Below are 17,491 nucleotides of genomic sequence, written 5' to 3'. Positions count from 1 at the left end.
CTGTACCAAAATGTCATCACTAGCATTAAATAAACCTTAATAATAAATAAGTTACCATCTTGGCTCCTCCTTCACTATTTACCTTTATGTTCGTCCCTTCAAACACCCTAGACTAGCCAGGGGACGTAACAGAATGTAAAGATAGTTAGCCTCGAAAACAGCTTAGCTCAACACAAATTATAGGACTTGGAATAAACTATCAACACAAAGATCCTGACAGGCAATAAATCTATTACTACTCACAGCTTCATAAAGACACAGAAGGACATGTCCAATTCATGGCAAGCCTCGGAATCACTAGTTAAGCTGGCTGCTGTAGCTGGAAGACACCAGTCCTGTGACTGTAATTAACCTCTTCACCACAAGGTGTCAGTGGTATGCTTCCCAACACAGCTGCCCCCAAATTTCTTTCATGTTATTTAAATTTATTTAGGCATTAGCAGTGTTGGCAAGTTACTTTGAAAAAGTAATTATTTATAGTTACTAGTTACTTCTTCAAAAAAGTCACTGAGTTAGTAACTAAGTTACAAGATTCTAAAAGTATTTAATTATTTGAAAAGTAACTATTGCGTTGCTTTAAAAAAAAAAAAACCTCTCGGGTCCAGGGTATAAATGGCCATTTCAAACTACTGTTGATTTTACCTCTATATTTCACCTTTAAAAACTCTTTACTGATACCAAACTCTTTGTTTGGTATCATTTTTTTCAACACAACCTCACGTGTCTGAATTTACAGTTATGATTTCATTTTGACATACTGTATTAACACAGTTGATCTAAAATCAGGCAAAAAACATAAAATCCGATCAGAAAAAGTTATATTTTTTACTGTAACAACCACAAACATGTTTATTAAGTCATATTTCATAACTTTAAATGCAAATATAAATTGTCAATTTTAAAATCTTCTGCTCAAGTTTTGCAAACAACAAAGTTATTTGCAGCCATTTACTTTTTACCCTATTTTTTTTAATAACCACTTCAAACTATTTACATAACAATCAGGTGTTCTGCATTAAATAAGATGCTACAGAAATTATTTGTGCCACTCCAAAAAAATAATTTCTGTTCACTATAAATGAGAACATCAAAGCCTGATACTTGCTGGCCTGACAGGAGGTGTTTGTTTTGTTTTTTGTTTTTTTTGGTCACAAGCAGAGAGTGCTTGCTAACGCTGTCCTTAGACAGTGCGAAACGTAACAAAACTATTCAGGAAAACACCGTGTATATTGTTTGTCATGACTCTGGTTTTACGTGGCCTATTAGCACAATTTAAAAACTGGTATATATCACCTTGTTGCTTTGTCATCTTAAAGTGGTCATGTGCTTGGCTTACCACGACTACTTTATTCTTCCTCAGTCAAACAGCACTCGTGTGATTAATTTGCCCCCTAGCTCCAGGTGTTGTGCCAGAAAGTGATTGCCGTCCGTGGAAGCGCACGCAGTTAAAACGGTAACGTGACTGCACTGCATTTTCTTCTTAGTAATGGTAACAGCGTTGGAATGATAGAAGTAGTAATTAGTTAGATTACTGGTTACTGAAAAAAGTAACGCTTGTTACTTGTAATGTCGTTATTCCTGCACTGGGCATTAGAACTACTTGGACATAGGTTTTTATCTTTGACCTTTACTGCAGCAGTCTGGATCACTCAATCTGGTCCAGTGAAAGTGTTTGCTATAGGTATATACCCATAGGCCAGAGGGCTCCCGGAAATTGAGGCCTGTTCCATTGTGACTTCCTTTCCATCTGTTCTCTACTTCGGCCGCTCCATAAACATGGTAGGTGTGATATTCACAAGAGTGTTGTGTCTTGTGTGAAAAACTACGCTACCTAGTGGATACTTAATTAAATAAAAAATAATCAGCAGGGAAGCAATGTAATGGTCACATGTATCTGTGTGGTGCAATCAGCAATGAAGTTTCTGTTATGTTGACACCAGGGTCATCTTCTTATAAACACCAGAAACCCTACAGTAGTTAATAGCAAATTAAGGCAGCCCAGGTGTTATCTGAGAAAACTCAGCTGCCGCCATTTTCTCTTTCCTGGTAGATTGCTGGAATTATAGAAAGCTGGAGGTAATGAAGAATCCCATCGCTCCGTGAGAGGGATGCTGGGTGTAATGGGATCGAGATTAGCTATGTCAAATGATATGTATGCAAGATTTTGGCATTTAGAATACCTTCCACTTCCACAAGAGCAGTATTTAGAATATGCTCTGGGACTGACTGCTTCACTATTACCTTAATACCTCTATATCATACAAAATGTATGCAATATATATGAATCCTATTCTACTGTCAAAAGACTATCCCAGGCTTTAAAATGGTGCCATATATAGAGAGATTTAACTGTTTAATTTTTGTTCAGTGCCATTTGTAGTGGACTGCAGAATTTATTAACTCCTGTTTTCAACCTATTCTCTGACTGGCTGGAGCAGCATCTAATAACCAACTCGCAAAATAAAACGAAAACACCAGACATTATGATACAGACTTAAAATTTGCACCAATGTTTTTTTTCTAAATTCTATATGAGAAAAGTGAGCGCGAGAGCAGAGACGTCAAGGCTCTAGTTACAGCAGTGCAAGTAAACAAACAATAAATATAAGAAGAGTAAGACAATAAATATACACTTTAGGACTAGGGGTAAAGGGATCAAGGGAGTGTTTGGCCAGGGTGCCAAACAGGCTAGGACCGCCGCTGCTAGTAACGCTCTGTTGCTGACAGGGACACATGTGGAACTGATATTTAGGGTGTTATTAGGTGCAAGTCTTTTGTTTGCTTTACTGTGTGAGCAATATGACATTGTTTGACTGTTCAAAAGTTTTTAGAGCATGCGTTTGCTTTATAATCCTGTAAACCAGTGGTTCTCAAACTGTGGTATGGGTACCACTGGTGCTATATGGGCTCCCTCTAGTGGTATGGGAAGCCTCCCCAAAAATTGTTATGATTAAATAATATACCATTTACTGATTGAGGGATTTCTGAAAAATTAAAACGTACAGCTCTGCTTCACTTCCGACACAAATGAAAGCAGAAAACTAAACAGCAGTGACGTTTGTAGGGTTACTGAAATTGGAGTAGCTGGTATATTATGATGCACTACATGCTGGCTAGCGACACAGCTATTTTAGCATAATATAAACATACTGAAGCTGGAGGATGAACGCTAACTTTTTTCCATTCGATAAAAGTTAGCACAAGTGTTCTCAACGGTTAGGGAAAAATGCAATTGCATGGCTGGATGCTGTAAATGGACCAAACTTAAATTGGGAGAACCACTGAGATAATCCAACTACAATAAGGTGGTTAGTTATTATTTCTTTTCGTTTTTTACTTATTTTTTGCCCTGGTTTACATTCCAAAATCATCTAGTTTTATAGTATACGACAGAAGATTACTTGTAAACATCGGTGACAAGGTTGCACATTTAATCTTGGAGATTTTTAAACCTGACCCATCCTGGCAGCCAGAGATACTACGGGGTGCGAAGAACAACAAAGGACGGGCCGCTCATCCGAGGCGTAGAACAAAGAAACGCTGGGGGAAACTGCGCTGGCGTTAGGAACAGACTGAGACAGTAGGCGCATCGCGCACCTAAGAGCAAGAGTCACCTTCCAACGTGACATGAGGGACTGCAACATTCTGTGCTTCACGGAGACATGGCTGACCCCCACCGTGCCGGACCAGGCCTTAACTCCGTCGGATTCATTCTTCGTGCTCCGCGCGGACAGAACGGCAGAGTCAAACAAAACCAAAAGTGGAGGAGTGTGTTTCATGGTAAACAGAAAGTGGTGTGATGCCAGGAGCATTTCTACTCTTTCCATCGGCTGCTCGCCACATCTGGAATTCCTGAGCATTAAGTGCCGCCCTTTCTATCTGCCCCGTGAGTTCACCTCGGTCATCGCCACAGTGGTCTACATCCCACCCCAAGCGGACACGGGTATGGCTTTGTCCGAACTACATGATGTGCTGAGTTCGCTTCAAAACAAGGACCCGGGCGCAGCCCTCATTGTAGCAGGAGACTTTAATAAAGTGAACCTCGGACAAGTCATGCCAAACTTTTACCAGCATGTCTCTTGTCCAACGAGGGGGGATCGAATTTTGGACCACTGCTACACGCCATATAAGCAGGGCTACAAAGCTGTCTCACACCCGGCTTTTGGGAAGTCTGACCACAACGCCATCTTCCTCATTCCCCAGTATAAACAAAACATACGGAGGGAAGAAGTAACCACGAGGGAGGTGAAATGTTGGTCTGCCCAATCAGAAGCTACGCTACAGGACGCACTCAATGACGTAGACTGGGACATGTTCAGAGCATGCGCAGTCGACATCGACGAGTTTACGGAAGTAGCAGTATGCTTCGTCAATATGCTAGCGGAGGAGATTATCCCCACTGCGAGAGTCACCACATTCCCGAACCAGAAACTGTGGGTGGACAGATCGATCCGCGCTGCAGTGAATGCCAGGACCGCCACCTACAATGCGGGTCTTGCCACTGGCGATATGAGCGCCTACAAACGGCCTCATATGGCGTGCGGCGCACAGTGAGAGATGCCAAACGCTGGTACCGGGAGCGCATGGAGTCTCGCTTCCACCAGGGCGACACACGGAGTATGTGGCACAGAATACGCACCATTTGTATTTTTGTATCTTTATTTATTTCAGACATAATAAAACAAACAAAAAAAAAAAAACAATATATACTCGTCTACATGTATTTTCATTTACGAATATGAATATATGTGTAGATATACACACACACACGTATTTGTACAGACAAACAAGAAAAATATAATAAAATAAAACACATTCGTCTAACATGAGATAACAGTTGTTTGGTCTGAAAAGGAGTAGGAAGAAGTATGCACATACTTATTAACTCCTACCCCTGCTCAACATCTTATTAATCCCACATATTTACCTAATTCTCCTCATCACATATTCCACACAATACACAAGAAAACTTATGTCAACAAGGCTGGCACGATATTTATAATTAAAATACGAGTTGATATATTTATACATACAATCGGTGATTGTCTTCTTCAATATCATATCCTTCCAAGAGTAATTTTCGAAGTGTCTTTATGAACTTGCCAATTCCTGAGCATTGCTGTAATTCTGCAGTAAAGCTATTCCACAGTTTTACTCCATAAATAGTTACGCAAAAGGTTTTAACATTTGACCGTGCTTTAAGAATCTTCAGATTCAACTTACCCCTTAGTTCATAATTTCCTTCTCTGTCATAGAACATCCTCTGTATATTTCTTGGTAACATATTGTATCTAGCTTTATACATAATTTTTGCCGTTTTGTATTTTATAAGATCCATAAACTTCAATATTTTTAATTTCAAAAACATGGTGTTAGTATGGTCTCTATATCCAGCTTTACTAATTATCCTGATTGCTTTTTTTTGAATTTTACATATTGGTTGAAGTGAAGTTTTATATGTGTTTCCCCAAATTTCCGCACAGTATTCCAAATATGGCAATATAAGTGAACAGTAAAGTACCCGGAGTGATTTGGAAGGCAAAAAATATTTAACTTTACTCAGTATGGAGACACTTCTTGACAGTTTAGCTTGTACATACTTTATATGAGGTTTCCAGCAGATTTTGTTATCTATTATCACACCCAGAAATTTTGTATCCGAAACTTGCTCTAATTCGACATTATTTACTAATAACTTTGCTTCGGCATCTTTTTTATAATTTCCAAATAACATAAATGTCGTTTTTTCCAAATTTAATGATAACTTATTTCTATCAAACCATGTTTTCAGTTTAATCATTTCTTGTGTGACAATTTCCAAAAGCTGCTGTAAGTTCTCTCCAGCACAAAAAATATTTGTATCATCTGCAAATAGAATAAACTGTAATATATCTGATGTTCTACATATATCGTTGATATAGAGGATAAACAGCTTTGGTCCCAATACTGACCCCTGTGGAACTCCACAAACAATGTCCATACACTCTGATTGATGTTCCCCAATTTTCACAAATTGTTTCCTGTCTCTCAAATAACTCTTTACCCACTCTAACACCAGTCCTCTAATGCCATAATACTCCAATTTATCGAGTAATATTTCATGATTAATTGTATCAAAAGCTTTTTTTAGGTCGATGAATATACTAGCTATACATTGTCTTTTATCTATATTGTTAGTGATATTTTCAATCAATTCTATTAATGCCAATGATGTTGATCTATTTGATCTGAAACCATACTGACTATCCGTTATTATTTTATGTTTGTCTATAAATTTGTCAAGTCTATTAATAAAAACCTTTTCCAGTATTTTTGAAAATTGAGAAAGTAGAGAGACAGGCCTATAATTTGTGAATTGGTGTTTATCACCATTTTTGAACAATGGTGTTACTTTAGCTATTTTCATTTGTGTCGGGAATGTACCAGTTTGTATGGACAAATTGCAGATATGTGTTAAGGGTTTGGAAATGCCCTCTATCACTTTTTTGACTATTTCCATATCTATATCATCAGAGTCTGTAGAGTTTTTTGTTTGTAATTTCCCAACAATATCAATGATTTCCTTTTCTTCTACTGCCGTTAAGAACATTGAATGAGGATTGCGATCAATGAGTCTGGTTTCTTTCTCTACCGAATCTGTCATATCAGGAATTGTTTCAGCCAAGTCTGGCCCAACACTTACAAAGAATTTGTTGAAATCATTTACCACATCGCTCATATTAGTAATGTTTCTATCATTATTTGTGAAATACGAAGGATAGTCTGACTGTCCAGAGCCCTTTTTAATGATGGTATTTAATGTTTTCCAAATCCCTTTAGTATTATTTTTATTCATAATCAGTAATTTCTCATAGTATTCCTTTTTACATGACCTCAAAATACTCGTTAATTTATTTTTATATTTCTTATATTTATTTTCAGCTTCTGTACTTCGGTTCATTATAAATTCTCTGTATAAGGTATTTTTCCTCTTACATGCATTTTGCAATCCTTTTGTAATCCATGGGCATTCTGCATATTTTTGTTTTTTTCTGTATTTCCTTACTGGGCAACGACTATTATATAACATTTTAAATTTTCCTAAAAAAATCTCATAAGCTTTATCAATATTTTTTTCCCTATACAGCGTCTCCCATTCTTGCTTGAGCAAATCATTTTTAAATGCATTTATTGACTCTTCTGTTCTCATTCGTTTGTATTTTACTATATTTTCCTGTGTAACCTTCCTATAATTTTTATTATACACTATAAAAACAGGTAGGTGATCACTGATATCATTTATTAAAAGACCACTTATGGATCTATTTTCTATATTATTTGTAAATATATTGTCTATTAAGGTTGCCGATTGTGCTGTGATCCTGCTGGGTTTAGTGATCATTGGACAAAGTCCCAAGCTATACATTGTATTAATAAACTCCTCTGTCATTTTCTGTTTGCTTGGATTTAATAGATCTATGTTAAAATCCCCACAAATGAACATGACTTTTTGGTTTGTCCTAGTGAATGTTTTATCTACCCACTCATTAAAAATTTCAGTATTTGAACCTGGTGTTCTATATATACAGCTTACAATGACATTTTTCTCTTTTCCCATACTAATTTCTATTGTTACACACTCTAATATATTATCTACCACCATCGACATTTTTTCTACCATCTTGTATTTTAAATTTTTGTCCACAAACAAGGCCACACCACCGCCATTCTTATTCTTTCTATTTATAAGATTTAATTCATATCCATCTATTACAAAGTCCTCTCCTTTCTCTTTATTAATCCATGTTTCAGATACTGCAATCACACTGAATGGATGTGCAAATTTGCTTAAATATTCTCTTATTTTATGAAAATTTGCATATAAGCTTCTACTGTTAAAGTGAATTATAGATATTTTACCGTCCACCTTGACAGTTTTGTTGAATTGATCATCATTATGATAATAGCAGGTATTTTTGATGTTAAAAAAGTTCAGTTCTGGATCAATGTCCTGCTCTGTGAAGTGTGTTTTGTATTCCTTGTTTGCTGGTGAATTTATCTCCTGATTAGCAATTCTTTGTGATAATAATGTATAGATCCCAGATAATGAGTTACTTGATTGTTCCATCCTTAAATGTGTTACGCTTTTAGCTTTCGTTGTTGTCTTCTATTACCTGCTTGGATGACTGTAGATTGTTAGCCCAGCTCCTTGTCTTTGTAGTTATATTACTTGTTAATATAACTACAAACTACATTACGGACTACAAAGCCAGGGACACTGCGTCGATCAACGCCGACTCTGCATTTACCAATGAGCTGAACCAGTCCTACGCCTGTTTCGAGGTTAGCCAGGCGGCTAATGCTATCTACCGCCTGACTACCGAGGACAGTGACGTCATCAGCGAGAGACCGGTGACCAGCATCGCGGAGCATGACGTCCGAGCGGCATTGAGGAGAGTAAACACAAGAAAAGCGGCAGGGCCAGACGGCATCACCGGCCGTCTGCTGCGCTGCTGTGCTGACCAGCTAGCAGGTGTGTTCACTTCCATCTTCAATGAGTCCCTGGCGAAGTCTGTGGTCCCCACATGCTTCAAAAGATCCACCATCATTCCTGTGCCCAAGAACAGCAAACCCTCATCCCTGAACGATTACCGGCCAGTTGCACTGACCTCGGTAGTAATGAGGGTGTTTGAGAGGCTGCTGAAGAACATCATCTCCTCTTCCATCCCAGACACCACAGATCTGCTCCAGTTCGCCTACCGACCCAACAGATCCACTGAGGACGCCATCGCCCATGTCCTGCACACCACCCTCAGCCACGTGCACAAGAAACAGGGTAACTAAATGAGAATGCTGTTTGTTGATTACAGTTCAGCATTTAACACAATAGTACCCAGCAGACCATTCACAAAGCTGAGGGATCTAGGACTCAACAGCCACCTGTGTGCATGGGTGTTGGACTTCCTCACTGGCAGAACTCAGGTGGTGAGAGTGGGTAGATGAGTCTCTAACAGCATCACCATCAACACAAGAGCACCACAGGGATGTGTCCTCTCGCCACTGCTCTACTCCCTCTACACTTCAGACTGTGTGGCCACCCACGGCTCCAACACCATTGTGAAGTTTGCTGACGACGCAGTGGTGTTGGGTGCCATCTCCAACAACGATGAGGCGGCCTACATCTCCAGCTGAACGTTGGCAAGACCAAGGAGCTGGTGGTGGACTTCAGAAGGAGTCAGCACAGAGACTACAAGCCCATTATCATCAATGGAGCTCCAGTGGAGAGGGTGCAGTCCTTCAAGTATCTCGGTGTCCACATCTCCTCAGACCTGACATGGTCTGCCCACATTCAGGTCCAGACCAAAAAGGCTAGGCAGCGCCTGTACCACCTACGATAACTGAGGAAGTTCAGGGTCTCTCCAAAGATCCTCAGGATTTTCTATACAGGCGCTGTGGAGAGCATCCTCACACAGAACATGACATCGTGGTTTGGGAACAGCTGTGTGAAGGACCAAAAAGCTCTCCAGAGAGTGATCCGTACAGCAGAACGCTGCTGCAGAATTCCTCGCCCCCCGCTTCAGGACACCTACACCAGGAGATGCCGGACTAGAGCAGCGCAGATACTGAAGGACCCGTCCCATCCTGGCAACGAACTGTTCCAACTTCTGCAATCCGGCAGAAGGTTCCGCATCATCCGGGCAAGGACAGAGAGACTCAAGAGGAGCTTCTATCCCCAAGCCATCTGGGCCCTAAACCAATTTTATGTTTATGTTTATTTTACTTTTTATGACAATTAAAATGAATAGCATTCATATAAAAAATAAAATTGTCTCATGTAAACTGTATATGTTATTAAATACTACTATAATGCTGGTCATGCCCATATGGAAAAGAAACAGTAAAATCTTATAAAAGACTTGCATAAGATGTGGCCTACTTCATATAGTGAATCATATAAGGCTTATAGGATTTACTCATGAAAGTGGCCACTTTCTCATTACTTTCATATATTGTTTTAGGAAGTATCCAAAACATACAAGTTTCATTTATATAATTTTTCAAGGGATCTTATATCTGTTTTAACACTTGTATGCTTTTCATACAAGTTTCACACAAGACAGATAGAAACTTTATAAGATTTATATATATATCTTTTCCATATGGGTAGGGAGCCATATGTTTTATGAGGTGGTACTCATTGTGAAAAGTTTGAGAACCACAGCTGTAAACAAAGCAGCACTTCTGAGCTGCTTCAGCAGGCAGGCCACACCTTTTTCTCATCCTATAACACGTGATTTATTCTCAGAAACATTATCCATGCTTGATACAATATCTTCCCAGTACAGGGGCAGGACTATCTGTCAACTGAGGTCAATTTGTTGGGGAGGACAATTTGCAGGTTACAGAAAATGCTTCTTCTCATAAGGTAAAACTAAAGTTGCTTCTCGTGTATTGAATCAAAAATATATTAATCTTAGCATATTGTTTAGGGTCAGGAACATACCCACTGTTTTTCCTGATCCCCGGCTATAGAGGACACCCTGCTTTCTCCACCATGGTTTCAAAACTCCGCAGCCAAATACTATTATCATTGAGAAACACTGGTAAACATTATAAACTCATTTTCACATTTAGAATAATATAGTCTGTCATTTTATTCATATAACCATTCATATAACCTGTTAAAAAACAGGACAAAGCCATCATGAACATCTTTACCCATTGAGCTCCCACAGAAACCATGTCTAATCCCTGTGTGTTACACCCTCTTCCCTGTGAAATTCTGGTGTTAGTTTCCCTATTTATGTTGTTGCTTTTGAGCCAGGTCATAACACTGTGGAACAAGTGCAAAATTTCCAGTGTAGAGGAAGGGGTCTCTCTCCTTCCATTTACTTTTATACAGCAGTGGCAGCAGTGAGTGCAATCTGCAATGTGCAACTAGTCTAGTAGAATGCAATTCTACTAGTAGACTAGTAATATTTGTACAGTATATTTGCACAAGAGTTTTGTACCTGGATTTTAATTGAATACATTTCATTAGTGGCTTTTCCAGAAGGTAGTCAGTCATTGAAGTTAACCAAATCATATTCAAAGCATGCAAAGTGTTATTGTTGGACTAGCCTTCTCTTTTAAATAGAGACTGACGGCAACTATGCTTCAGTTTTACCAGCTTTCACAGGATCTCAGAAGCATGTCTAAAAAGTTCAGAAATTCAAATAACCAAAAGTGTGTGAAATGCAAGGTTTACCAATAAGATAATTTATTTACAAATTTAACAAAGGCTAATATTTGCTATGCAAATAAAAAAAATTTGATTGTCAGGTTCTTTCACTGTCAAAGGAAGGGTTAAGTGGTGGTCAGAGTGAGAGAGAAACCACTCCCCCCAATAAGAATTACTTACAACCTGAACAGAAACTAAACTAAATTTCACTTCTATCTGACCATCACAGAATGCAGATCCTTGCGCTGATCCTTGGGATCCTGCTGCTCCCTAAAAGCAAGTTTTTCCTTGGTTATCTGTTCTTTAACATTTTAAAGAAAGTTCTGTAATTTCAATGAAACTTTTTTTTTTTATTGCTTTTACATCATGTTATTTACAACCCAGCAAAAAATGTGTCTACTTCCTACAAATGATTGTACTATTTATTGTACTTTTAGTCCTTTGTTTGAATCTATTTATTTTAGTTGGAGTTTCAGGATTTGTCCATACGGTTAATGCAAGAAAAGTTGATTTAACTCCTTATTTAAGGAAACTGTGTTTCTTAAATGTCTTTTATCAGCATGTCCATTGGAATGTTATGAATGCATACCAGGACCATCTGGAAGCTGCACTGAGACAACAAAAGATTGTCCTTCCAATACTCAGTGTGGTTCAGTCAGAATGATTTCAAATATGGGTAAAATGGTATTTTATAGTTCTTCTATTATTTTTTGAAGTGACCGAGTTTACAATGGTTCCTCTTTGGTTTCAGGTGGTTCAGAATTTAAATTTATGGGGAGAACTTGTGTTACGCCTGATCAGTGCTTCAGTGGCTCAGTCAACTTTGGATTTGCCCAAGTTGTAATTAACAGCAAGTGTTGCACCTCTGATCTGTGCAACTCTCAAGATGTCCCTGGTAATTTACAACATGTTTCTTGGTATTTTGAAATAGTATTTCCTGTTGTGATAAATAAGTAGATTTTATTAATATTGTGGAAAAAGTTACAAAGTGAGCCAGGTTTAGGAAAATTAATTTTTTCTCAATCACTGAGTTCTCCTGATGGATGAGGATTAAAGCATCCAGTATTTGCATATCTGATGTTTTTTGGCACTTTGATAAAATAATCAAGGAAACAAATATGACATATATATTTGTGCTTCATAGATTGGAGCATACCCTCGCCAAATGGGAAAAAATGCTCGCAATGTGATGGAAATGACTGCACCAAAACTCTAACCTGCAACAGAAATGAGGACTACTGCATCTCAGCAGCAGGTAACAGGCCTAGAACATTAAGTTTCTGTATGTTTCTTTTCTGCTTAGAGGAATATTCAGTGATTGCTTTTTTAAAACTTGCAGCACAGTAGAATAATTTTTGTTTTCTCAGTGAATGCAGGAGGGGAAACTACTAAAGTAAAGGGCTGCGCCTCCAAGATGATTTGTTCAAACACACAAACTGCACAGCTCTCAGGAATCATTGGAGGAGAAGTCAGCTGCTGCCAGGGTGACCTCTGCAACAGTGATACAACAACAGCGTCACAGCCCAGCAGCACAACTGCTGGCACAACAACAGCGTCACAGCCCAGCAGCACAACTGCTGGCACAACAACAGGATCACAGCCCAGCAGTACAACTGCTGGCACAACAACAGCGTCACAGCCCAGCAGCACAACTGCTGGCACAACAACAGGATCACAGCCCAGCAGTACAACTGCTGGCACAACAACAGCGTCACAGCCCAGCAGCACAACTGCTGGCACAACAACAGCATCAAAGCCCAGCAGCACAACTGCTGGCACAACAACAGCATCAAAGCCCAGCAGCACAACTGCTGGCACAACAACAGGATCACAGCCCAGCAGCACAACTGCTGGCAAATCAACAAGTACCATCCTTGTATGCTTTGTGGCACCACTGATCGCTTTGGTCTTGTTCTCTTAGCTGATGAAAAAAAATAGCACAGCCCAGTTTTTCTTTAAACCTTCACAATACTTCCACATATTCACCAAGAGTTCGCTCAAAAAATATAAAGTTTCATAAACAACAGTCTTTTTATTTTTTCTCAAATATTTTAAAATTTGCTCCTTTAAAAAAAATGTACTTTATGGATTTGTGCTTTCTTTAACATTTCTAAAACATTTTGAACTGATACTTGAAGGTTAAAATGAAAAAAAAAAAAAACATCAGGCAAATCTTGTAAATGAAAGAAATGCATAAAAATAGTGTCAAAAAGTGCAAAGTATGTATACTCATTATTATGTCACTTGAAATCTCCCAGCAGCTAGTGTCCTTCCAGGAATGACACGAACATTGATGATGCAGATGTACAGTCAGTTTTCATTTGAATGTGACAACTTCAGTCTTCCTTTAGATCTTTTATATTTATATATTTATATTTATATTTATATATATATATATATATATATAGAGAGAGAGAGAGAGAGAGAGAGAGAGAGACAGACAGACAGACAGACAGACAGAGAAATAAATCAGATCAGGAAGATAATTAAAAGGCTTCAAACATCATCTGGTTACAGGTGCATGTCATTGTTAACATGTGTACGTAATTATACGTATATATCTAAAATATCCATCACAGTTAATCTGTACTTAAACTGTATTGAAATTTACTTTGAGAACCACCACACAAACTGATTGCAAAGCATATTCTACTAAAAAGTCACTGATCATAAAAATACATAAATAAATAATTTACAAGTCTGTCCTATGAAAACAATTATTTGCAGCTTAATAATGCTTCAGCAATGAAATAAAACAATCTTAAAGAGGATTCAGTAAATGAACTGATTCAAAAATAAAAAGAAACAAATCACTTTAATAAAACAGAAATATCAATCAAATGAACTCAATTAAAACTACAACAATTCAGTTATTTAAAGAAGCTTTAAAAAGGCCTTCAGCAGCATCAGGATTAAAAGAATAATGCAGCATAGTTGTTATTCTTCTTTAATCGTGGAGACTTCTAATTAGTATGTATTTAATTATCTAGACCCAGATAGCACTGCGCTATGGACCCTATGAAGCCTTAGATCTTTGCCCAGTTGGTTGTTTAACTTTGCAAACAACAGATGAAAACTACATTGCTACATTTAGCAGAGGTCACATTATGAGTGACTTTGTGTTACACAAACAAAACATGGATAACTTTCACATGAAGAATTCTGTAAAATGCAATTCTTGTTGTATGTTGCACACTTAGATTAAAAGGAATTGAAACCAGCATAGCGTTGTGAGTCCGCCTTTACTGTAACTTCTGCAAATATATAGACATTTTTATACACTTGTACACCATCTGACATAGCTTTTGTTAGGCGCACTGTATTATGGGGAGTGGCCTGGCTTGTTTCAAACTCAAAACACCAATACTTCTTACAGTAGCATAAACGAAATAACCCTAAACAAAAGTCTGATTCCCAGGTCTGAATTAACTGTGATTACAGCCCAGTACAGGTAGACATCAACCACAGTGCCATGAGGTTTTCACACAAACTGGCAAATTAGCTCTAGCTGCTAACCGGTAGCTTCATGGCTAATCTACATTGCTAACAATAAATATACACTAACCACACATGATGGGAATTAACAGCCAACTTTCCTACATTCCCTGCAACCATGTGGACTTATCTTAAGACCAAGGTCAAGTTATTTACTATTTTTATCTGCTTAAGTGCAAATATATAGCCATAGTAGTATATTGTTACACGCTTGTACACACTTTCACACAGCTTTTGTTAGGCGCACTGCATTAGGTGAGTGGCCTGGCTCGTTTACTCCCACTTCAGCTGCTCATTTCAGGAGATACTCCCTCTTGTGGTGTAACGGAGAATAACTACTCTTCCAGCGCTATGTCTCGTTGGAGACTGGCGCACACATTATTTTACAACAATGTGTGCGTGAACAATCAGAACATTTTCACCAAATACAATATTGTAAATAAACGATTATGGTATGGGGGAAGGGTGTCTTTTTTTTGTTAATGTCTTCTTTTTTTGTCATTTCTTGTCCTCACATGTACAATTTTTTCTCCTGCTCATTAAATTTGATTGGTGACAGTCCCTGGATAAGCAAAAGAAGATGGATGGATTAAATTTGGTTAGTGACTTATCCACAAGTATCCCAAGATATCCACTGAGTGCTTAGTCATTCAAGTTAACCAAATCACATTCAAAATATGCAAAGTTTTATGGCTGACCTAGCTGCCAAAGGTTCTCAATAAAAAACATTACAGAGATGCACACAGATAGAAAAATCCCCAAAAGCAAGATGACTTAACTACGAAGTTAGCAATAACTGGAGCTGGGGGAAGAATTATTTATAAACTAGCAAACAATATTTTTAAAAATCTAATACTTACACTTTATTCAGTATGTAGAAAGGGCAATCATAATTAAGCTGTTCAGTACAAGTTGTAGATTCAAGCTGCTCTTCATATTTTTGGCCACCAGGTGCCACAGAAGAGGACTGAGGTTTTTATCCTTTCAAGACTAATTTGACTCACTTATGATCGGCACAGGGTTTTATTTATTTATGTATTTTGCTCAAATTCACCAACTTATCATGTTTATATTACATTGACTTCATGCAAGGTCCAGTTTTTGGTCTCTTGTTATTGAATGTCCCTCTCTGTCTGTACACTGCTAAAAAATAGATTCAGTTGTTGATCTAAATGTACCCCAGTACATTTAGATCAACATTTAGATCAATGTCCTACATGCAAATGCCCCCAGTTTCTTTCAGAAATCATCATTATTAACAGTCTCTACACTCTGTGTAGTGTTGTAGCATGCATCTCACTAGTGTTAATCTTAATCAGGGCCTGTCTCATCTTTGTACACTGCCTCAGTAAAATGAGGTCAGTACAATTTTAATTTTGCTTCAGCCAGCTGTGTTTTCAAATGTTGTGTGAACAGAATCTGCAGAATATCACAGCAGTTAATCTAACCAGTTGATCAGTTGTTTTGTTCTTTTTTCTGCTTTGAGACATTTTTCCACTTGTAAAATATGAATTATGAGCAGTAACAGCGTTACTAACAGCGTTACTTTTTTCAGTAATGAGTAATCTAACGAGTTACTATTTCTATCGTTACAACGCCGTTACCGTTACCAACAAAAAAACGCGGTGCGGCCACGTTACTATTTTTCAACAAACAGACAGCTGAAGCTGTCTTCAGCTTACCGCACCTTATATCAGTTGTACGGAAGTAGCTGTCTATGTAAGTAATCGGGGCGCTGCAGCTTTAAGCAGCAGCGCGCGCTCCCGCGGGCGGCAATCACTTTCTGCCCGACGATCACTTTTTGGCACAGCACCTGGAGCTCAGGGGTCAAAACATTTGCATGAGTGCTGCTGTTTGACTGAGGAAGAATATAGTAATCGTGGTAAGCCAAATAAAACAACCAATTTAAGATGACAAAGCAACAAGGTGATATATACCAGTTTTTAAATTGTGCTGATAGGCCACGTAAAACCAGAGTCATGATAAACAATACATATGCGGCGTTTTTTCCTCAATAGTTTCGTCACGTTTACTGTCTAAGAACAGCGCTAGCAAGCACTCTCTGCTTATGAGCAAAAAATAAAAAAACAAAACAAATAGCAGAAATGTACAGAAAAATGTACCATGTCAACCAATCACAAAATGATATGGCAACATGACATTGGTTGTTTAGGGAGAGGGGGAAGTTTTAGGAGTGATGGCGCGAGAGAGAGAGAGATAGAGAGAGAGAGAGAGCAGGAAAAGAGAGAGAGCGAGTTTTGAGATGTGAGAGATTTGTGACGTTTAGGGTGTTTGGAGTGTGTAGTTAATGTGTTGTCTTGTGTAGTTAGTGTGTAGTGTTGTGGATAGTTTTGTGTTGTGTGTCAGAACAATGAGGCGACTGCTGTCTCCAGGTAGAAAACAGGAGTGATACACCTGCTGCTGTCAGACCTGCAGGTATCAGGCTGTGATGTTGACAGAAATTGTTTTTTTTGGAGTTGCACAAATAATTTGTGTGGCATCGTATTAAATGCAAAACACCTGATTGTTATGTAAATAATTTGAAATGGTTATAAAAAAAAGGGTAAAAGGTAAATGGCTGCAAATAACTTTGTTGTTTGCAAAACTTGTGTATATGATTTTAACATTGACAGTTTTTATTTGCATTTAACATTTTGAAATATGAGTCATTAAACATGTGTGTGCTTGTTACAGTACAAAAATATAACTTTTTCTACACAGATTTCATGTTTTTTGTCTGATTTTAGATCAATTGTGTTAATACAGTATGTCAAAATGAAAACATAACTGTAAATT

At 38.1% G+C, this 17,491-nt stretch overlaps 1 protein-coding gene across 1 annotated transcript; it reads left to right on the top strand.

The window, feature by feature from the left end:
• Window positions 1-10,334: 10,334 nt before the first annotated feature.
• Window positions 10,335-16,079, top strand: LOC120732092 (mucin-13-like). The gene is made up of 6 exons (XM_040029430.1): window positions 10,335-10,405; window positions 11,430-11,476; window positions 11,760-11,876; window positions 11,952-12,095; window positions 12,345-12,455; window positions 12,568-16,079. The coding sequence occupies exons 1-6, from the start codon at window positions 10,389-10,391 to the stop codon at window positions 13,119-13,121; spliced, it is 990 nt and encodes a 329-aa protein (XP_039885364.1). The 5' UTR covers window positions 10,335-10,388; the 3' UTR covers window positions 13,122-16,079.
• Window positions 16,080-17,491: the final 1,412 nt, after the last annotated feature.

This window comes from Simochromis diagramma, unplaced genomic scaffold, assembly GCF_900408965.1.
Source record: "Simochromis diagramma unplaced genomic scaffold, fSimDia1.1 OVJJ01000361.1, whole genome shotgun sequence".
In the NCBI taxonomy this organism is placed as follows: Eukaryota; Metazoa; Chordata; class Actinopteri; order Cichliformes; family Cichlidae; genus Simochromis; species Simochromis diagramma.
Note: the sequence above shows the minus strand (reverse complement) of the source record. Positions and strands in the feature narration are given on the sequence as shown.